The 23,594-nt window shown below is 47.6% G+C and overlaps 1 protein-coding gene across 1 annotated transcript in view; it reads left to right on the top strand.

Annotated features, from left to right (window-relative positions):
• Eefsec (eukaryotic elongation factor, selenocysteine-tRNA specific) overlaps window positions 1-23,594 on the top strand; it is a 210,282-nt gene that overhangs the window by 160,173 nt on the left and 26,515 nt on the right. The window contains exons 5-6 of the mRNA XM_048416458.3: window positions 10,349-11,008; window positions 22,998-23,154. Coding sequence (XP_048272415.2) covers window positions 10,349-11,008; window positions 22,998-23,154 — 817 coding nt within the window. The remainder of the gene's footprint in view (window positions 1-10,348; window positions 11,009-22,997; window positions 23,155-23,594) is intronic.

Raw genomic sequence — 23,594 nt, forward strand, 5'->3', positions numbered from 1 at the left:
ATGATGGATATAAGCAGGCTAGAGAGAAAGATGCAAAGCCAGCCTAGCAATGAACCAGAGTGTCCAGAACCCCAGAGCAAGTTTTCACAACTGACCCAGGCTCTAGACTGAGGGATGATCTGACAGTACAGAAGGAAAAAGCAGAGCTCTTGGAACTTGAACATAATGGGAGATATAGGGGAGAGGATGAGGCTGGGTACAAGGCCAATGAATGCTAGGTATGGGGTTGCCAGAGTTGAGGAAGGAACTGAATACTGAAACTTGGGTGATAAATAGTACAGGCTGCCCCCAAGTACCTGATGGCTTCTGAAGGCTCACCTGTGTAGGGGCATACAACCTCCATACACCTTCACAGGTTCCCACAGCCTGAACCCTGCACCCCCATTCTATGGGAGATGAGCAAGCCTTGGAGAAAAACAAGAACTGAGACCTTACCTCTACCCTCAACTGCTAACCCTAGCATCCAGTGTCCAAGGAGGGCTCCGCCCCTTAGCCAAGCCCTCCTATCTTGTATACCATCATTCCACAGCTTTCCTATAGCTGAGAGGCTGCACCACAGTGGTGTTCATGCCTCCTGCCTTAGTCTCTGTGGCACAAGGTATGGAATACTACCCACTGGTCTCCCTGTGCATATGGAAGCATTGGGCAGCACTGACTTCACCCTTCCTTGGCAGTGGCAGTGCTCAGTAATCCTCTAGGCTCAGCTGATTGAACAAATTCTCTGACACTATACAGTTGGAGGGGAGTAGCATTTTCCAGACCGTCCCATCCATCTGTGGCCATAAGCAACAAGCCCAGGCAGGGGAATCCAGGCCCACTGTCTTGTTGGATCTTGAGTCAATAATGGCAAGAAAGGAAATGAGAGCAGTGTGATGAAGACAGGGGAATAGGAGTGTTGGTTGTTGTTTTACTCTTTTGAGGGGCCTACGACCCAGCTCCCAAATAAATCACACATGGAGGCTTATTTTTTCTTATAAATGGCCAGCCTTGACTGTTGCTTGCCAGCTTTTTAAAAAAATTATCCCATCTGCCTTTTTCCTCTGAGATTTTTGCTTTTCTTACTTCTGTGTGTCGTACTTTCACTCCTACTCTGTGCTGGGTGGCTGCCCTAGTGTCCTGCTCCCCTTGTCCTCGTGTTCCTTTCCCCCAGACTACTTCTACAAATTCTCTCTGCCTACCAGTTCCACCTGTCCTTGCTCCTGCCTTGCTTTTGGCCATTCAGTTCTTTATTAGACCATCAGGTGTTTTAGACAGGCAAAGAGTCACAGCTTCACAGAGTTAGACAAATGCAGCATAAACAAAAGTAGCATACCTTAAAATAATATTCTACAACAGAGGAGCAACAAGAGTGTGTCTTTATCTAGTTAATTGGCACTGTTGGACCTCCTGAGACCAGTGAGACCCAGACTGCTATCAAAAGTGACTTGTAAGTCTAGGTCAGTTTCATATTCAACCTCGTGCTATTCTTTGAAGTGCACTTTGAAGAAAGTGTCGTCTGTCCAGCAATCTCCAGAAATGGAAATACCACTTTACTCGCCAAGTGTTGGTCTGTAGAACAATGGATAACAAGGGAAGCCAACTTTACAACCTTGGAGCAACCTCTGGTTGGCACCAATGTGAGTCTGAACTTCTTAGTTCTGAGGGATGTCTGCTTGTGACCTGAGAATTGATCAGGGCCGTCTGCATGTTAGGCAAACACTCTGCCACTGAACTATATGCCCACCTCTTAGAGTTCATCATCAAATGGTGATGACCCCAAACCAGCCTTCCTCATATGTTCTTTTTCTCATTTCTATTTATTATAACTTTAGCCTTACAATAGAAAAAAAACAAAATAGCTGCATGATATGTCATGTTGCTCATGGTTTGGAGGGCCAGCCCTCAGTCTTAGGGTGCTGGAGTACCTAATCTGTACCTCTTTTCAAGCCTGAACTTTTGCCCACCTGCCTTCTGACACTGGGTGGTGGGTATGGCCTGAGATGCAGGCTTTCCATGCATGAGTTGGCTCTCAAGCTTTCTCCTGTGTACTGGGTCTGCTCACTGCTGTGGGTAACTGGGGTCTGGGAGTGTGCCTGATGCTGGTCTTTGATGAAGATAGGGTAGCCCCAGAACTGAGGAACCCTTCCTGTCCACCTAAGATTTAAATGCACATGTTGTTCATTGCCAAGCCCCAGGGACCCAGATGTGGCCACCCTTGCTGCTCCATTATGCAGAGAGCCTCTGGCCACCAAGAGGACAGCTGGTCCCCTTAGGTTACCTCATATGGATTCTTTACCCCAAACCCAGCAGCCACTAAAAACAATTAAAGCACAGTTGCATGGAAGACAGAAGAATCTAATGTTGATGTAATTCAGTTTAAAGTTTTATGGGATGACAAATACTAGGGATGGCTTGGAGGAGGAAGAAGGCTTCCTAGAGGCCCTTTGTCACTTTTACGGTCCCCCCTTTCCAGAGCCACTGGGAGGCTAATGGGCAGAGTGAATTTGTGACGTTGACATGGAGAGACATGACCAGGGCCATGTCAGGGATCAGTGATTAGTGCCCAATAAAGTAAGTGTATTCATTTTAAGAGCTGGTGTCTAGCATGGAGGACCCCAGGAGGCAGCAGTACACAGGCATACTAGAAGTTACAGCTGTTTTAAGGGTTTCCTGAGGTAGGTGTTAGAGTCATTTGTATACAGAGTGAGGAAGGTGGAGAAAGCTGGAAAAAGAGGGAATTGCTGTGGGCCCAGCCAATAAGGACCTGGCACCAGTGGAATTGAGCAGGTAGTGATATGGCTTGGCCTCACAGACACACTGAAGACAAACCTGCTGCTTCCTTTCATATTGGAATATCTGGGAATGTTCCCCTTCCTCTAAGCATGAATCTCTTTGACTCCCTCCCAATGGACAAGTAATCTTTTATTTAAGGTCTGATAGGATTTTTCCATAAAGTAGAGCCCTCTAGTTAAAACAACTTCTAGTATTTTGGAGGGTCCAGGAAGAGAGAACCTAGGCCAGATGGAGGAGTGGCCTCAACTATCAAAAGCTTCTAGAAAAGTCCCTGGCCTCATGCCTGAAAGCTATGTAGGGCAAGGTGAGATCATGCACAGACCTTCTCATCTGCCCCTTCCCTTCATGAGGACTGGATTGGGCTCAGAAGTGTATACCCACCGAATACCCTGTCTCATAACAGGGTTCTTTGTTTTGTTTTGTTTTTAATTAGTTTTTATTTGTGATACTTGGATACTTGGGAGTAGGATAAATGAAAAGCCTTTTGGAGGGCCTTGTTCCTAGATGACACATTAAGGCAACAACAAACACCGGACTTGTCTGTGAGACTGTTAAGAGCAACATACCCAGCCAGGCATGATGGCAGACACCTTTAGTCCCAGCACTTAGGAGGCAAAGACAGGCAGATCTGTGAGTTATATGCAAGCCTGATCTGCATAGTGAGTTTCAGGACAGCCAAGGCTACAGAGAAAGCCTCGTCTTGAAAAATAAAAAAACCAACCAACTAAAAGCAACCAGACCTACAGCCCCAGGTGAGTATGTAAGAAAGAGACTTCCTTGCATTGTTGGTAGGAACATAGCTGGCCAAAAGCAGTCTGTGAGATCTGATGAAACCAGAAGCATACCCACTATGCTAGAGAAACTGCATTTGTATGTAGGCTGAAGCTAGTAACTCTTGTGAATATCAATAAAGGTGGGGATAAATGACTTGGTGGGGAGATGGCTTAGTAGGTAAAGAGCTTGTAGACCTGAGTTCTGATCTACACCATATAAAAGCTGGGTGTGGCTCTGTGTGTGTGTGTGTGTGTGTGTGTGTGTGTGTGTGTGTGTGTATCCAGTACTTGGAGCGAGGGTGCTGATCATTCTAACTGAATTAGTGAGAAACCATGTCTTGCTTAAGGTGAAAAGCAGTGAGGAAGATACTTCTATGTTAACCTCTGGCCTCCATTAGCATATACCACACACACCAAGATAACATATATAGATACATGTTATATGTTTGTGCACTCTGGTATGAATAAATGTCAGAAATACAATGCTGTAGGAGAGCCAGTATAAGCAGTGATACCATGCCTTCATATATACTGACAAGTATGTATACTACCCAGGAACACGTGCATAGATGTAAATGTATAAAACAGGACACAGTGAATTCATGAGGATAGTTACTGCAAGTCAGTCAGGAGGGGATAGGATTGGGATTTTAGTCAGCGCCTGGCAAAGGAACACAGGTGATAACATATCACTTGATTCTCTGTTTTTTGAATGGCTTTAATTTCTCTAAAAATAAGTGGTTAGAATGAAATGCCCCAGGCTGACCTGCATTTTGCTCCCCAGCCCAACCTTGGCCAGCAGGGATGCCCCCCATCAGCCCACAGGGGCTCATATGTGCTGTTTTCACAGAGCCCTGTGTTTGCTTTTGTGTGTGTGTGATGCGATTAAATGCATTAGGGAGAGGAAAATGTCTTATCTGTATACAGCCTTGCTCGAAGAAGAGGGAGAAATAAGAGCAGCCAAATTGAAACCTTATTAAACAAAATTGGTTAGGTCTGATGGAGCCCAACCTAGACTGATCTTTAAAAGCTTATTTCATTTTTCCCCTCTAGTCTGAACCTCTTTGAATTGAAGTAACTGATCCTGCTGTTGTAAGCTCATTAGCGCCAGACCCGTGTGTCTCTTTTCTGCCCCAATTTACATTTTGTTAAGTCACAGCAAAGCTGTGCAGTGCTGACCTCGGCCAAGGCACGGGCTCATTTCCAGAGTGAAGTTGGGTAAGGTTGGTCCAGTCTCCTCATCGCTGGTACCACCACTCCAGAAATTGATTCATATCACAAAGTCTGTTCAGTTTGGTCTGGGCAGCTGCACAAGCACCTGTGGATTGTGCAGAAAGCTGAGGGCCTTAAATACAGCTGTTCCTCCGAAGAGCATACCGTGTCTGTCAGACTTACTCAGCAAGGGGCTGCCAGGATCCTGCTTCGCTTCTGTCTTGAAGCTCTCTGTATGGAATTACACTCATCCTACATGTAGCTCTGGTATTAGTACCTAACACCGCAGGCCTCAGTGTTCTAGTCTATGTAGTGAGACCACCATTTTCAAGCTAGAAGACTCTTGCATGCGAGTTGCATAAGCACACCTACAGTTCCTCTCTCTGCACACTAGCAGATGTGAGTTTTCCAGACTGTCACCCTGGAAAATAGTGCAGTAGAGGACTAGAAGTGTATCAATCAGGCTTCTCTGGAGAAAAAAAAACTGATAGAGTAGCTATATATATCATTAATAAGGCTGTGGTCCAGCTACTTCAGTGGAAGATCCAAAAATCCAGTAGTTGCTCAGTCCAGAACTGGATGTCTCAGGTGTTCTTCAGTGTATGCTGGAATCCTGAAGAAGCAGTGTCTAATACCAGCGAAAGAATGAACTTGCCAGCAAGAGCAAGGGCAAGCAGGCAAAGAGCAAAAGCTTTCTTCTTCTCTGCCCTTTATATAGGTGCCACCAGAAGATGTGACCCAGATTACAGGTGGGTCTTCCCATCTCAAAAAGTCAGGATTAAAGGTGGAAGTGATTCAATTAAGGAAAATCCCTCACAGGTATACCCAACCACTTGGGTTTTAGTTAATTTCAGATGTAATCACACTCACAGCCAAGATTAGCTATCATAAGATGTGGTAGAGAGCTTGCATGAGGACCTGGGTTCAAGCCTCAGCACCACATGAACCAGATGTGGTGGCACACGCTTGTCATTTTGGCACTTGAAAGATAGATGCAGGAAGATCAGAAGTTCAGGATTTTTATTCTCTACATAGTGAATTCAAAGCCAGCCTTGGCTACACAAGACTATCTTTAAAAAAAAATTTTTTTTTAATTAAAAAAAGTAGTGTGAGACCCAACCCAGTTGTTCCAGACAGTGGCATTGTGTACAACCTTCGGAAAACTAAGTTGCAGATACTTGAGAGCAGGAGGAAGTGTGTCAGGCAGCAGGCTCTGTGTCCTCTCTTCCATGAATGTAGCAGAATGAACCTGCAATGCAAACTGGGTGCTGAGGTAGTGCAGCTGAGAAAACCATCAGGCTTAGTTTGCGTGAGATTATTGCCACCTTTGCCAGAGCAGGCAGCATGGTAGCTCAGACAGAGTGAGTTTGTGGAGAGGTAGGCCTGGCTGCGTCTGCTATCACTACTAAGGCTTTCAAGGCAAGTCTTACTTTCTCAGCTACTTCCTCACCCACCAGAGGGCCTTGGTGGGGTTGGGAAAGTTGTGGTGGTATGTAATTATCTATCTGGAACTTTGGACACTTATGCTCTATGGACACTTATGCTCTATGGACACTTATGCTCTATGGACACTTATGCTCTATGGACTCATGCTCAATCTGCGCTCAGCTCCAGTGGCCTGGGCTTTGGGTTCTGCTCAGCTACTCAGCAGAGGAAACTGAGTGTCAGGCCTGCCTTGCAGTCCTGACGTTTATTGTCCCAAGTCTGAGCCTATTTGCTTTGTGACCTTGGAGACATCACAAACCTCTGTTTCTTCATCCATAAAATTGAATGTAAAAATATTGACCTGCCTCATAGGGTTTTTATGTAGAATAACTGACCCGGATGATGGTAAAGCTTCTTTGTTAATGAGAAAGAACCAAAGTGCTTAGCAAGCACAAACTTGAGTTTTAGAAAATTGTTTTCCTGCTTGATATATTCCTCCCGCTCTCTTCCTCACTGAGTTTGCACCTTCTTTCCACAGCAGGGCTGAGATCAGGGCATAGAGCCTCCTTGTGCAATCCTGCTCAGGATACAGCAGTATCCCAGTCCTATCACCTAGCCTCTGTGCATTCTAATTCCAGAGAACCAGGACAGGGCCTACCATAGATAGGGCCCTGACAAGGCCATGCTCAACCTACCTGGAAAGGGCAAGGCTATTGTTCTTGGTAACAGGGGTATAGCCGTGTGAACACAGGAAGAACTAGCATACACATTTCACCTAAGGTCTGGGAATGTAGAGCTATTATTTTGAGATATTTTCTCTCTCTGCACCTCCCCACAGTCATGCAATTAATATTCATTAGTTGAAGACTTAATTCTGGCTCCCATATCCAGGTAGCAGATCCATAGACTCAATAATTTTGGTCTCTTGCCCAGATCCTCACCCTAAACTTACATGTGAAAGAAATGTAGCAGACATGTTGAGCAATACACATGTGCTAGCTCGTTCTGCATTGTGTGAGGAATGTTTGGTGGTCCTTGAGTGAGTGGATAGAGTCTCACAAAACTATAAATGAGTGAGAGGAAGGAAAGTGTGTTTCTGTGCTATTAGTGTCTAGGTCAGCCCTCTATTCATAGCCTCCCAGGGTGGACTGCAAGCTCCCTGGTGACTGGTGGTACTGTCTGTGTGTGCCATGGAGAGCCAAAGTAGTGGCATGCCGCCTGTCCCCATCTTTATCTGCTTCACAATTTCCTGTCTTGGCCCTTGGAATCTTGATCTTCAGTTATTTTCCTCTCTGCTCTTATGCCCTCGCAAGGCATTCTTTATTATTTCAGTCCTGAAAACATGAGCCTGTTGAAAGGAAAGCATGCTGTGAGGGAAGCCCGCCTGGCGCTGGGTGGGAGCAGCAAGCAATGCTAAGAAATCTAGCAATGCTAGACTATATAGCAGCTGGCCTCACACCCTGATGGTAGAAGTGTATGTCTGCATCTAAAGAACTGAACACTCCTGAGACCCTGAAATTCTGCTATAGGATCCAAATCCTTGAGAGCCCACCTTGCATCTAGGTACCAGGTCAAATCCTTTTGAGAGGAGAGGCTCATGATAGCCCTTCCAGCAATAATCACAAGTACTGCAGATGAGTGTGAACAGGAGCCCAGCTCACGCTAAGTCTAAGGTTATGGCAGGCAGTCCCCTGCTAGTGAGCTACAGGGTTCTCAGTACCTTATCTACAGTGCACTCCTTCAAAAAGCCCAGCCCCTCACACAGGCAGTGTGATTGGCAACTTGTACTGCACTTGTTATAAGCCTGCACACAGTCATGTGTAAGGGAAAGGAGAGGGGATGAATGCATGCAGCACGTTTGCAGGGAGTGCACAGTAGGATCAAGGACTGGTGACACTGGCGTTCTAGGGGGACAGTTACTGATAGGCCTACCGGTGGGTGTTCATTGCCTTAGAGTTTAACCTGTAAAGCAGGATCAGGATCAGAGTGTGCAGCTTTGCTTGGGGTGCATATAGGGAAACCCTTCCCAAAGTGCCCTGGGTGCTAGGGATACCAAGAATTTGTCAAGAAGAAGAAACCTAAGCAAGAAGGGAATCATGGCAAAGCACAGAACATTCAGAATCACTGTGTGAGGACTCATTCCAGAGTCCTCTAGCTGTGGCTTATGGCTTAGGGGAGTGTTGTACACATGGGATGCAGAGGGTGTGTAATTGGGCTGTATGAAGAATATTACTGAAGACTGGGGGACTCCACCTTCTACAGAGCGCTTCCTAGGTGCCTGAGGGTCTGAGGAGTATGGCAGCCTACCCATATAGAGGGACTCTGGTTTAACTGAAGGCCTTCGGGCCCCTGAGAGCTATGGGTGAGGGTATAAAGGTCACAAGGAATAAGACTGGAGCCACGGGAGAAGCTGTGACACACTTTCCTCCTCAGATCTGCTGTAGAGCCCTGGCCCAGGGAGAGGCAGGGATTCAAGTACATTTAGGGTAGATGTTCTGTGAGTTAATAGTCTTCAGGACCCCGCCCCCATCACCCACTGCCTCCTAGGCCACCTCAGAGAAGGCTTGCATTTCCCTTTGATTGATCTGGGCTGCAGCTTTTGACACAGCTTCTCACTTTCTCTGCCCTCTGACCCTGTGGGTGGGGAGTTAATGATCTTTAAACAAACTCTTGAGTTTGATACTCTAGTGAAAGGCTCTGAGTCTGAGTGCCACCAGCACAGCATTCGCCCTGTGTCCAGAAGGAAAAGTGTGGGTGCCTGCCTCTGGCCCCTGTGGCAGGGATATTTGTAACCAAATCATAAAAATCCAGGCTCATTCTGCTCCTCTCGCTGAGTTTTCTGAAATGGGTTTCATAAACTCTGCTTTGTTAAACTGAAACTGTTTGATGGCATATTGGAGGAGGGGGGCATAGGAGGAATGCCACCATCTTGGGCTCTGTTGTATCTGCTCCTGATTTGCAGACTGTGAAGGCAGAGGCCTGCTCTGTGTGGAGTCAAAAGTTACCTTTCAGAAACTGAGATAAGATCACATTGCCCCTTTAGGTAACTCCACATGATATACATGGCGCCTAGGCCTTGACCTTTGGCCTGCAACTGCCCTCCTGCCTCTTTATTAACTGCTTAGCTTCACAGGAGACTCCATCTCTGGGCCTGGCCCTTACTGGTGCCTCTGCCTAGAGCTATCTTGCTCTGGATCTTCACAGGCCTCACTCAGGGGCTGCCTCAGCAGTGCTCCTCTTCCTGCCCGTGTAAAACCAGAGCCTTCCCCACCCTGGGCCATGTTGTATTTTTCATGGCTCATGCACCTACATTGTAGAATTGTGTTTCAGTAAATATCAGTACACATTTTTATGAATTAACTTATGCTATACAAAATAACAATATATCTGCATGTGCTGTGTAGATAATTTTTCCTGTTTCTAGATATTAAACTGTTTGAAACAGAGCTGATTCAGGTCCTTCTCCTGGAATAGAGCCTGACACATGTTAAGCACAGGGAATATGTCAAATAACTAGATGAAGACCCTTCTCAGAGAGCCCTCAGCCTTGGCAGGCCGACATAAGCTAGACAGTGGGGGTTTCATGGGTGAGGAAAGGCAGAAGAGCGGGCTACTCAGGAATTAGGGACACGTCCTGCCCTCAGTCACAGACTCCATAGCCTGTCATCTGACCTGAGTTTTCAAAACAAATGGCACACTGGTAGGCTGAGGAACTAGGTGTTAAAGGCTATGCAGAGGGCTAAAATGCTCTGGAATGGCTGATAAAAAGGAGGAAGCCTGAGGGTGTAGATCCTGGATGAAGCAGCTTCCAGGGAACAGAGAGAAGGGAGTGACCACTGTTCTTGTGCTGGCACAGGGATGAGATTTGGAAAGTGGCCTAACCTGGGCCTTGGCTCTTTTTTTTTTTTCTTCCTGGAACTTGCTCTGTAGACCAGGCTGGCTTCGAACTCACGAGATCCACCTACCTCTGCCTATCGAGTACTAGGATTAAAGATGTATGCTGCCACCAGGCCTTGATTCTTGGGGGTGCTGCTTTCTTTGCCCAAAGAGGTCTAACTAAACCCTGGCCTCCCTTCTACTGTTTGCCTAGACCTCCATCAGGACTGGGATGGGTAGGCAGCTTCAGGGCTTGTGATTTTACATATTCTCCCTCTTGCTCCTGACAGGTGGTGAAGAAAGTGAAGTCCATGCAGATGTTTCACACACCAGTCACCTCTGCTGTGCAAGGAGATCGACTGGGCATCTGTGTCACCCAGTTTGACCCCAAGCTGCTGGAACGTGGGCTGGTATGTGCACCTGAGTCTCTGCACACCATTCACGCAGCCCTCATCTCTGTGGAAAAGATCCCTTACTTTCGGGGCCCCCTGCAGACTAAAGCCAAGTTCCATATCACAGTGGGCCATGAGACAGTCATGGGCCGCATGCTGTTCTTTAGCCCTGCTCCCGACAGCTTTGACCTGGAGCCCAAACTTGATTTCTTCGACCTCTCCCGAGAATACCTCTTCCAAGAGCAGTACCTGTGCAAAGACTCCATGCCCACAGCCACAGAAGGTGGTGATGAGGTGGACATGAAAGCAGGCCACACCCCAGGGGGCCAGTGCCCCAGGCAACAATGGGCCCTGGTGGAGTTTGAGAAGCCAGTTACCTGTCCCCGACTATGCTTGGTGATTGGCTCCAGGCTGGATGCTGACATTCATACCAACACATGCCGGCTGGCCTTCCATGGTGTCTTGCTACAAGGACTGGAAGATAAGAACTACACAGAGAGCTTCCTGCCAGCACTGAGGGTATACAAGCTGAAACACAAGCATGGTCTTGTGGAGCGGGTAAGCTCAATCCTTGGGTTCCTTCCTCTCTTTGCTCAGTACTAGGCCCAAGTGTGGGCTGGGGCCAGAGTCAAAAGTCCTCAGGTTTTAAACTAGATAGTTTAGGCCAGAGTACAAGGCGACCTGAGTGCTTTCCATCATGCCCTCGCAGAGCTGGACTATAGCCAGAGCCTCCAGGTTAGCAGACTAGCCTCTCCCAAAGGCCTCCTGCCTTTGCTGGACCCTGTGCTCCATGCAACTGGCTCCTGCCAGGCCCAGCCCAGATTCTCATGACTAGTAGGCACAGTTCAGGTCTACTTCGCCTGCAGGGTAAGAAAGGGCTAGTGGTTTCATAGATAAAAGGAACAAGAGGAGAAAAGGCCAGAAAAGTCACCGGCTTCCTGATGACCTTGGGGTCACTATGACTAGACAAAGCTCTGGGATGCAGGCCTGTCATTGGAGTCTGTACAATGTGGTACCTTTCTTGGAGTTCTAGGGAATCCAGACCTAGAATGAAGGGCTCCTGGGGGTCCAGGCCTCACTATCATGTCTACCTGGTCTTCTGGCTATACCACAGGGCTTATAGCTGTGTGTGGTCCCAGGGTCTAGCTAGGCTCCCACCAAATCAGCTCCCTCCTCTCCATCTTGGTGCAGTGACTAGTACAAAGCCTGACCCTTGGGTAGTACACACCTCTGGGATACAGGCACACACTTCTGGGACTCTTTTTCTAATTCACGGGTATTCGCTAGTGCTCTCTGCCTTCCCTGTCTCTTCTGCTCGATCAATCCCACAGCTAAGGACCTTGGCCTGGGTGAGTTCCATCCACCTCAGCACAGCAGAGATGCTTCTGCAGATGTGGTGATAAAGTGCATGTAGCTGTTCATTCAGCTTGATTTATTAGTGGCATTATGGGGTGTAATTATTCTGTAGTAAAGTATCTATCAGAGAATAATGTCTTCTTGGTATGGCTCCAGATCTAATTGTTCTCCCTCGGGCCTGTCACTTCCTTAGAGAACGGGAAGAACTAGTGAGGAACAAGGAAACACATTGTTGCAGTGACCCCGGCCTCCCAAGAATAACAGAAAGGGTCTGGAGACATGCTGATCTGTGTCCTGTCACTAGTCTAGGGCAGCCCAGGGCCACCAGCCTTTTCATACTTAGTCCAGGGAGGCATCAGACCATAGACTTGCAGTCACAGAATCAGATCCCACGTAGGCAGTTCTGAGAGCCAGGCTTCTCCAGTCACCAGGGATGACTATTTGGTCTCAGTAGGCACATCCATCTGACTGTAGACAGTCCTGACCTGATAGGCATGAAGCATGCACCTTCACATTTGAGAACTGGTTCAAGATGAAGCAGAATAGCATAGTTCCCAAGTGCCAGCAAGGTTGTTCTGAGGGTGTGGGGGCAGCTATGTTATTCTAACGGAACTGAACCCAGAGGGAGAGGGAAAAAGTACACACACATGTGTACGTGTGTGTGTGTACACATCAAGGGATCAATCATGTACCCCCAGTCCAAGAATGAAGGCCCGAAAGGTCTCTGGTAAGAGGGAGTCCATGTTGAACAGCTGAAGAAGCTAAAGTCTTGTGTATACAGCAATAGGGCAGTGATAGACATGCTGACTCAAGAGAGTGGAGTTTGTACACATGGGTAGTCTTTGCAAGGCAAAAAAAATATCCTGAACGCTCATCCTTGGCTGTGCTGGCTGACTCCAGACATTTCTAGGTGTGCCTCTGCCAAAGAAGTTTCTGGGTGGTCAGGTCATCTTACAAAGGTTAAATCTGATATCCTATGCTGATCTCTATCCTATGCTCTGCAACACTGGACAGACTTGGTGTCCTATGAACACTCAGTCAGCTTAGGTACCTGAGTTGTCCTAAGTTGCTAGCGAAGAGAGACCCCACCTTCATAGCTAGGTGTGAGTGAACACTTACCATCTGCGCATGGCTAAAGGCATCTGGGCCTTCTTTTTCTGCTGCTTGTAAAGGTGTCATTTTTCATAGTCAGCTTTGTGGACTTCCTATGTTTCAGTCCTTGGATACACAAGAAGAAGGCCTACACAGTAGAGGCTGAGATTGAAATAGAAGCAGGGTCAAACATAATGTTAATCAAGGTCCTGCACCAGTGCTTGGCACCCAGGAGATGCTAACTCTGGGGGCATACAGTCTCTGCTATGCTTGCTGTACTGCCTATAGATGTGCCTGAATGCATGGGTGTTCTTCAGAGTAAGTGGAACCTAGGCCCAGCCTGAGCAACAGTTTTTACTCCAAATCTAGTCATCCTAAGTAAGCTTATTTTCTCTGGATACTTTTTTTTTTCACCAGGTGCAATCAAACACAATTTAACTAACTTACCATTAGTAAATGGCTCTCTTTGCTTGGCTAACAAATGAGCCCCCCCCCCCAGAAACTTTGATACCAGCTTCATTCCCATTTTTAATTATTTTGTGTCTACAGTGATGGAATATACTATTTTAAATTTTCTCATTTTTCTAATCATTGCTTTTATGTGAGTTAAGAATATGGTAATGTTAGGGTATGTTGAGTTAACATAAATAATTGCAAGCACAGGGCTTTGCCAATGGGGCTCAGTAAGATGATACCCCACACCCCGTTGAGCCTCCACAGTGCACCCTTTCATCTGTTTCCACTTGAGGGGTTTATACTACTAACAGAAATCACTAACACTCCAAAGGCAGAAGCAGAAGAATCTCTGTGAGTTCAAGGACAACCTAATCTACATAGGGGTTCCAGGGCAGCCTGAACTACATAGAAAAGTTTGCAAAGGTAAAATAGAGTATCATTCTCCACTAAAGCAGAGATTATATGAGTTCCTTCCAAAGAGTACAGGATAGAAAGTAAAAGGTTGAGAAACTTTGCAAACTTGTCTCAAGAAAACAAAAACAAACAAATCTCGGGGAGGGGGGGATGAACTGTCAGCCATCAATGTTCCTGCAGTTGCAGTCCCCTAATGCCTTGTTCAGTCTCCGCCTCAATTGCTTCCCTGCTAGTAAGGTCCAGAAACAGTGGGGAGCTGCACCTAAATGAGGTTGTGTTCAAATAAAACTTTCCATTAGTGCACACTAATATTTAACTTTCACTTAGTTTTCATGTGTCATGAAATATTCTTTTTTAAAAAATGTTTTTCAGCTCATTAGGCAAAAAGCTATTCTTAACTCACAAGCCATCTAAGAACAGGTCTAGCCGAAGTCTGACCCTCTGGTCAGTTTGCTGTTCCTTGTCTACGTGGTAAAACAGCTCTTTACAAGGCATGATCTTGCTGTGAGGGAATCCTGGTCACAGCTCCAGCTGACCAGCTGTGCTTGCTCCACATGGTGTAGAGGCTCACAGAGGCATCTGTAGTGTCACTCAGGAGGAGGAGAAAGGGAAGTCTGAAGGGCCAGAAGCTCTCTGGAGATGCTCCACAGGTCTTCCTATCTGGCAGTAGGCTAGCACGTAGGGAGTGGGGCATCACTTAAAGGTATACTGTTTGAGAGGAAAATATGAATTAGATTTTGAGCACAGAGAAAGAATGAATGGAATGGAAGTGTTGGAAAAATGCTTATCCATAGAAGGAAAACCAAAATGAACTTGATAAACCAACGAAAATAAGAAAAGCAAAAATAATGCTAAAAAATGCTAACAAAGATACAGAGGACAGAATTAAGAATTACTTATCATACTAAATAAATGCCAACTATAAAGACAAACTAATGTATAGGGTTAAAACACAAACTCTACCGGCATGCTGTGTCTAAGAGGCAAAGGTAAAAATAAAGAATGCCATGAGACTGAGCAGAAAGACCGTATGAGTGGACAGTCACCTCCTCAACAGAGGAGGGTCAGGTACAGATATGAAGCAAAGTAACAGACCTGGACCAGATATATTAAAAGTAAAGCCCAGCAGGAATCCAGGGAGATGGGGTGTGGATTTTCAGACGAAATGTCTGACCTCCCTTCAGGCATATGTAAATAAAAATGCTATGTACATAATAGTGTAGATTTGTAAAGATCTGGCAGAAATTATGAGTTGCTAAGGGTATGTCACAGCTAAGCAGAACTGTTGGGCTTACCCTCAACAGGCTGCTAGTACATACAGATTTAGACACATAGCCAGAGGCCGGAGAAGTGGATCTTCCTGGGCCAGCAGGGACAAAAGCCCATGGATGAGGTGGAAAACTGAGAGGCAGAGAGGGGGAACGGAACTCCACCTGTGGTGGAGCCAGCACAGAAGAGTAGGACCTTTGAGCTCTGTCTTGAGCAGCTAAAGAGCTACTGGTCAGACATGGAAGAACATGGAGGGTTCCAGGTCTAGGAGCTGCTTCTGTGACACAAAGAGGCCAACCACTGTCTGAGTCTGACCCTGAGCCATTGGGGAAGCCCTCAGCCAGGCCACCCAGCCAGCATCCAGTGAACAGAGTCAGGGCTGGGTGGGCTCGGAAACAGAGCAGCTTTGGTTCCCAGGGCTGGAATCACCTCAGAGCCAGACCTACAGAAGCTGTCTGTGGAGGAGGCCTCAGCCATCGTCTTGCCTGCCTTGCCACAGCCTATGACTCAAGGCTTCCTGACCCAGTTTATCGGGATCCCAGGTCTGATAGAACCTGCTTCATGGGTCCACATTTCTCCTTCCTAGCAGTTCTGCCTTCCTTGGCATCAAGAAAGAAGTGAGACAGGTGAGATTTGGTGCCCAGAAGCACCTACCTATGTGCCTAGCGCATCCTGACTGTTGCTGTCCTTAGGACACCAGCCCTCTGACTTCCAGCACCATCCTCTTGCCTCACTGTGGTTCTCAACACCTGGCAGCTCACACAGCCCCACACAACTAATGGTACACGGGAGAAAGGTTCTGCCAGCTCTTAATACAGGCTCTCTTTAAATCTAGACCCCGTACAAGAGCCAGAGAACTGTGCACAGCACTAAAGTGGGCCCCGGGATGTGGCAAGTGGATAAAGAACAGGAAACAAACATGGAAAGTGCTGGTACTTTGCCAGCCAGAAGGCGGCCCTTGTTGAGCTCTGTGCATCATGACCGTCACTCACATGAGCATTGCTCATGGCACACATCCCTGGGTCCAGGCTGAGTAGTGGCAAGAGGCTGCCCCCACTGTGGTGGGAGGGGATCAAACCAGGCATACTGGCTACTGCAGGTCTGGCCCCATGGCGCCAATCAGAAAGGCCTCAGGCTGGACTTGAGGAGCCTGAGGCATGGACCCAACCAAGTGTAAATATACAGACGCCACCAAGAGCACTGGCCAGCTTTGAAGTCTGACCAACACTGCCTCAAGCTCCTGGCTCGTATAGCTCCACTACTGATGGCTTGTTAAGTCTGCCCAAGGCTTAACAAGGGATCCTACCACCTGTTTCTTCCTGAGCAGGGACAGCCCAGGCCTGGGGGTTCTGTGCAGGTCATCTGCAGCACCCCAGCCCCTGGAGGAAGTTGCATCCTGTTCTTTCTGTCTGTCATGCTGTTGTCGACAGGGTGGAGGCCGTGGACCCTCGGACACATGGGTCCTAGGAAGCCGAGGTTAAGAAGGTCCACCGCAACTGGGTGCTCTAACCTGACCATAGCCCCAACCTCTGCCTGCCTTCCAGGGTCAGAGTCTGATCACTGGAGCCCAGCTCCACTTCTCAGCACTTTGGTGATTGCATTCATGTTCAGAAGTAGATGCAGGGTCAGGTGGCTGGAAACAGTAGAAAGCTAGTCTGGAACTAGAACTGAATTGGGGCCCCAACTAGCGTGGTTATGGCTCCTCTGTAAGAGTACTGTGGTGGGGAGTTGAGAAGGCCAAGTGGCTGGCACATAGTGCTCTAAAATACTTGTCTCCTTTTCCCCATGGAGGACTTCTGGCAGGGAGTCATCACGTAGGGCCCCTTTAGCCACAACATACGTTTTATCCAGGAGGGACTCAGTGATGACTGTACATATACAACAGGTAAGGAATGTTCAGGGAGGAAGGAGGCCTGGCCTGAGGAAAGCAACCTTACAAGCCTGAGAGCCTGTGGTGAACAGAGCTGTACTGCTCCTATCCGGGCAGTACCTGTGGTGAGGCATGTCCCTTGCCTACCCCAAGTCTCAGGTTCTGAGCCTCTGGAGCACATTTGATGAGGTGAGACCATTTCAGGCTAACTTATGATCCCGGGGTAGACAAAGAGCTTATGATCATGTTGTTCACTGCTCACAGACTTTGGTGCCAGAAACCTGTCTCATCCCTGCAGCAGCCTTGAGAAGCAGAGACCTGTGTCTGGTTTTACAGAAGCAGAGCCTGAGGCACAGCAGGGTGAATTGGCTTGCCTGGGTGCTAATCGTGGTGAGGCAAGAACCAGCCCCATCCCATGGGTTACCTTAGGGCCTCTGCTTTTCCACCAGGCCATACTGCTGGGGAGGAGGAGGAGGAAGAGGACAGTGTTTTCTGCTGACACACAAAGAGCACACCATTTTGGTTGTCGGTGTCAGTGACTTCAGGTGGACTGGAAGAGATGACACCTAAATAGCAAGGAGCTCCTGCTCCTGAGACTGCTGGTCCCTGTCTTCTCCCAGGATACTGTCCAGAGTGGAAGGGAGAGGTAGAGACTGGGGTACACTGCTGATTATGAATACTGAGTGTGATCCTGCCCTCCTTCCTGTCCAGAAATTCTGATAACTACATCTAGGGTTTCTAGGTATGTTAGATCACCTGCCCCACATGTCCCTCCATTCCCCACTTCAGTGTGACATTCACTAATACAGAGTCTGTTCTAATGGTGATTCTGCTGTCAAGTCTTGTTGTTCTGGCCAGTATCAGTGTCCTAATCCTAACAACATATGTTATGAAAGTACTGAGGTTCAGAGAAGTCACCTGCCTCAAGCCATGATGCCATAAGAGCCAGAGCCAGAACTCAAGCAACTAGAGCCATTTCTCTTTTGGAGACAGGGGCCTCCCCTCACTCTAGTGGGGAGCCTGGCTCAGCTCTCTTCATAGTGACTTCCCTTCCTGCACGGTGAACTAGTTGAAGCTTCAGAACTTGGGCAATTCCCAAGCTTCATCCTGGGAACCAAGCCCTGGAAGAGAGACACATGTAATGACATAATTATGTGCACCAGCAGCCAAGTCCCTGCTCAAAAGCTGGGGACAATGGGGACTCGCCTGGCATGGCAGCAAGAGCCTGGACTTGGATACACAGCTGTAACTGCTGAGGGAGCTTGATCCCTCAGCAACCACGGGCGGGTAGATGAAGCAAATTACTTAAGCAAGCAGTGAAAGTCCTCACTTGAGCTATTGTGACCGCTGGCCTGTGTTCAGCATTGTCCCCAGGAACAAGGCCACCAGCAAACCCCACAGGCATTGCCTTCAGTTTGACATTGGTGATTGATTCGGAATTCAGGCCCTCCAACTGCTCTGGCAGTGCTTTCCTTGTGTACTGGTGTCTGCTCTCTGTGGTCTCCTCTCACTGCAGAAGTCTGTGAGTTGGACCACTGGACTTTTTTGATGTGTTCTGAGTTGAATGCCATACCATGGGCAGCTAGACAGGGCAGCGTGAAAGGGTGCTAGTCTCCAGGTCCCATTACATTGCTAGTTCCACCTTCCGTCCCTGGCTCCTGCCTCTAGACCACCTTGTGGAAAGTAGAGTCCCTGACAATAGATAGGGACCATCTCCTCTACTGGCAGGGTTTTCCCTGAGCTGGGGCAAGCAGGGTTGAGGCTCCTCAGTACCCCTGGGCTAGGCTTCCAGCACCACTGAGTCAGACAGTTAACATAGGTCCAAGACATCAGAGAAAACCATGCTGGACTCATTCACCTGACCGCTGCCCCTTGGGTCTTGTGAAGAGTAGACAGGACAACGCCCACTTGGGCTCTGAGCAGCATGAGAAGCACCCACCTGACAGTCTGTGGTGAAATGGACTTGATGGCTTCCTCTGCTCTTCAGCACTGTCCTCAGGAGTAACCATACTCATAGTGCCACCCTAGGTCACCCTCAGTCTCCTATGTCAGGCGGACACAATGCAAAGATCGCTCAGTCTTTTGTGTAAAGTCTTTTATGACCACTCACTCAGTTATGTTAAGTGATAGTAAGAGCTGTAAGCAGGCATGGCCACCAGTGTCCAGGGAATGCACAGGAACCTGGGGGTTGATCTCAGTCTCCACCCTTCCTGGACTTAACCTACACTTGGGAATGAAGACTCAGAAGTTAATAGAGGACACAATGAACCTACTTGGTGCTAGTATGTCTCCTGACCAGGCCATAAAACAAGAAACCAGGAATGACAGACACACTTCTTTTGGATTTAGCTGCCACTCTTGCCATAGCAGAACTGAGGCCAGCCAGCAAGATGGAGCCCCTGTAGCCTCTGGTGAAGCCACAGAGGGCCCACTAGTCCCACACCTTTACCTGGATTCTTAAAACAACACTGTGGTGCTGGGCGTGGTGTCACATGTCTTTAATACCAGCACTCAGGAGGCAAAGGGGAATCTCTGAATTTAAGGCCAGCCTGCTCTATAGTGAGCTCCAGGACAGCCAGGGCTACAGAGAGAGACCCTGTCTGAAAGACAAACAAAAACACTGTGATAATGTAGGTCCGTGAACAGGGCTTCCCACACTGCAGCACCAGCCTTACAGGACTGACAGCCCACCAATCACTAGTTAGCTAGTCGAGAGCTTAACGAATGTGGAGCCCTAGACCATCACCCTCCGCCTTGGTTAAGAAGCACTAAAACTAACTTCAGGGACTTCTGTGGCATGAAAACTCTGAAGCTTTTTGACATTCTTCTGATATTAACAGAATTACTTGGCCCCTTGGCAAGGACCTGGTTTATGAAAAGAGGAAAACTCCATTGTTTTTGTGGCATTTGGCGAATAATATTTTATAGCCAAAAGATGAGAGAGAAGGGTCAGTAAGGAACCTTCTAAAGGTCTTTGCTAATAGATAGCATGCCACCCAGCTCTATGTACAGGAAGCCAGGCCTGCAGGCTCACTGGACAGCTAGCCCTAGCCACCAAGCTACAGAGCTGAGTAGGCAGGATCTGGACTGAAATCAGCCCTACTGTCTTCTGAAGAGGATTTATATTACTTAAAAAAAAAATAGCCGGAGGAGGGAGAGGCACATCCCTTTAATCCCAGCACTTGGGAGGCAGAGGCAGGAAAATCTCTTGAGCTCAAGGCCAGTATGGTCTACAGAGTGAGTTTTAGGAGAGCCAGAACTACAAAAAAAAAAAAAAAAAAAAAAAAAAAAACACCTGTGTGGGGGCAGGGGACAAAGAGGACCATTTTTCCAGTGTTGGCAGTAGGCCCTCTTGTAGACAAGTCCTGTCTCCCCTGAATGTATCACATGAATGATAAGGTTTTGTCCCTGAGAAGTAAAGAACCACCCAGCTTCCCACCTCTCCTTCCCCCCTCAGTTCCATATGTGGATGCTTGTGCTTTCCCCATCATCTCTAAACACGTGTCCCGAGCTCTGTGAGGTGTGGAGTATATAGAAAAGAACCCCTTTCCTTGAAGAACTTTTAATCTTTTACAGGTTTAAATGGACAAGCTATCAGGTTTTCAGACAGGGTAGCCAAACTCAGAACCAGGGATTCTACCTTCCCCCTGAGAGTAGGAAAGGCTACCTGAAACAGGATGCAGAGTGGAACCTGCTTGATAGGAAGGAATCCCCAGTGAACAGAAGAAGAGGGTAATAGAGGCATGACAGAAGGGCTTGGGGGAGGCGGTAGGGTCACTGAGGTCTGAGATTATCTCATCTAAGAATATTCTGGCTGGTCATGCACCTTGATGTTGCAGTATAGGTAGTTGGGAATAATGCAGGTGCTTATGGGATGAATTTGTTATTGGTTTGGTCTCAGTAATGAACTTTTGGGGGTGGTTTGTTTGTTTCCTGAATCAGGGTCTCACTATGTACCTCTGGCTGTCCTGGAACTTGCTCTGTGAACCAGACTGGCCTTGAACTCACAGAGATTCACCTGCCTTAGCCTCCTGAGTGCTGGGATTAAAAACGTGTGATACCACTGCCTAGCCAAACTTTTAATTTTTTAAAGACAGGGTCTGACTAGTAATATATAGCCTGGACTGACCTTGAACTTTCTAAACACCCCACATTCCCTTTGAACACATGATTATCTTTCTGTCTCAGTCTTCCTGAGAGCTGGAATCACAGGCACATGCCACCATGCCCTACTGTTGATGCTTTTTAAAAGATGCTTTCAAAGTAGCTATGAGCTCTTGGTCCAAGAACTACCTTTCTTATTTCTTGGACAAAGTAATGCTGGAGGGATCTGAGTCTCGGGTGTATCCGTCCCAGTGAGCGTCAGCATCCTGGTCACTATATCATGCCGGCTGCTGGTCTGTGTTTCAACATAGACTTTGCAAAGGGTCTGGCAGGCCTGGGCCAGAGCCCTGTGTGCTGCTCCTCCAGTCTGACTCCTTAGGTAGGATGAAGTCTCTGTGTAACAGTTCTGACTGTCCTGGAACTCTTTTTGTAGACCAGGCTGGCCTCAAACTCAGAGATCCACTTGCCTCTGCCTCCCAAGTGCTGAAATTAAAAGTGTGTGCCACCACTACCTGGCTAGGCGCAGCTTTCCTAAAGCCTGATCAGTGGAACTTCCTGGATTCCAATGATCAGAAGGCTAGCACTGCTGGCTCAGAGGGCCAAGTAGGTAGACCCACCCTTAAGAGCAGGGGCTTCCCTGGGGGAGCTTGCTGGAGCTATCTCGGAGGGAAAGGAGGAGTTGCTGTGTGGGAAAGAGGCTTGTGAGTTACAGAGGGCTGCACAAGTGGAGACTGTAATTCTTATCATTGTTTGTATCCAATTCATCAATCACCAGGAAAGAAGGAATGCGGTCCCTTTTATCTACTGCTATGAATCAAGGAGAATAGGATATGCTTTTTCCAAAGGTTTTTAGGGTAAATGAGACAGTTTCTACTTTTCAAAACAATCCATCTAGGATACTTGGCCAGATCCAGGCATCTTTAGTAGCAGTGAGATGTTTTTGCATCTTAGCAGGAGACACTCCAATGACCCAGGGCATATACCTCAGAAGGAACCAGCCACTCGAAGTGACTGGAAGAGACTCTATTCTACTTGTGGCTATCAAGAAAGAATAGGTGTGCCTGCTTAGAGTGGAAGACATATAATTACCTGTTTATTTTAATTTTTTGTTTCTTTGTTTTGGTTTGGGTTTGGTTTTTGGGGGTGCATATTCAAGACACGAAGACACGGTTTCCTCGTGTAGCCCTGACTGTCCAGAATTTGCTCTGTAGACCATACTGGCCTCAAATTCACAGGGATCTGCCTGCCTCTGCCTCCCATGGTGAGATTAAAGGCATGTAACACCACCACCTAGCTTAATTTTTAATTTTAATTTTGAGCAGATAATTCATTCATTTCAAAGATCAGAATGTAGGAAAGATATATAGTGGAAAATTCAGGCACTCCATGCCCTCCTGCTGAGGCACAGCTTCTTCTGATTCCATGTACCCCCTACTGCACACAGCTTTGCTGATGCCAACTCAGGGCCCTGTGTCCTTCATACCTTTTCCTCTTTGTGGTCAGTGTGGCCAGTGACACCATTTTTCTGCATGTAGGCTGGGACTTGGATTGATCCAAGGCCTGTGTTACTGGACACTAGTAGTGAGTAGCCTGTATGCTGTCATTTCCCACCTGGATAGGCATATCTAAAGGACATTTTCCTAGAAGCAGGGTGCATGACTGAGAGGTCTCTGAATGCATTTTCTATAGCAGTTGCCAGAATGAGGAACACTTCTTATAGTAGGGTCTGACTTAGAGGCTGAGTACAGCATCTGCAGAGTGGGTTGAAGAGGACAAAACCAGCCAGGTAGAGGAGAGGTCTCACTTCCAGCTGTGATGAAGCTCTTATTGACAAGATTCTGGCAGGCTAGGTACAAATACAGCCAGGTTGTGCCCACCTCATACATAATGATGTAAACAGAATAAACAGGTGGGCACAACACTTTACCACCCCAGAACCAGTTCTCTGCATGCACTACTAATGCCTCCTCTTCTATGTGGGGACAGGTAATGGATGACTACAGTGTGATTGGACGCTCCCTGTTCAAAAAGGAGACCAACATCCAGCTCTTTGTGGGGCTTAAGGTGCAGCTGTCCACAGGGGAGCAGGGCATCATCGATAGTGCCTTCGGCCAGAGTGGCAAGTTCAAGATCCACATTCCTGGTGAGTGCAATTGCATCTGTGCAGAGTGTGGGAGAGGTGGCAGGCCTGCACACAGTCAGGACAGCATTGCTCGCGAGTCTTAGCTTCTGGCTAAGAAGCCAGCATGAGCCCTGAGAGGGTCTGGATGAGGCAAGGTCAGGCACGGTTGAATATTATCCCACTGTTTACTGTTTTAGACATACCTCAGCTTCCTTGTGAAGTAGGTATTGATCTTACAGAAAGCTCAGAGGAGGAAGGAAGGGAAAGCCTGGCAGAGCTGGCACAGTACCATGGTCCCCAGTAGGTTCAAGCAAATTGTAGAGATCATAGGCCTAGGGCCATGTGCATGGCTGAGTCAGAGTGTACACCTGCTTCTGGAAGTGGAACCTCTGTTTCTTTCATGTAGTCATCCCTTAGGTCATGTGTGTATTTATACGAACTGCATTTTATTGAAGCCAACT

The sequence above is a fragment of the Myodes glareolus genome, chromosome 6 (assembly GCF_982192425.1).
Source record: "Myodes glareolus chromosome 6, mMyoGla1.1, whole genome shotgun sequence".
Taxonomy (NCBI): domain Eukaryota; kingdom Metazoa; phylum Chordata; class Mammalia; order Rodentia; family Cricetidae; genus Myodes; species Myodes glareolus.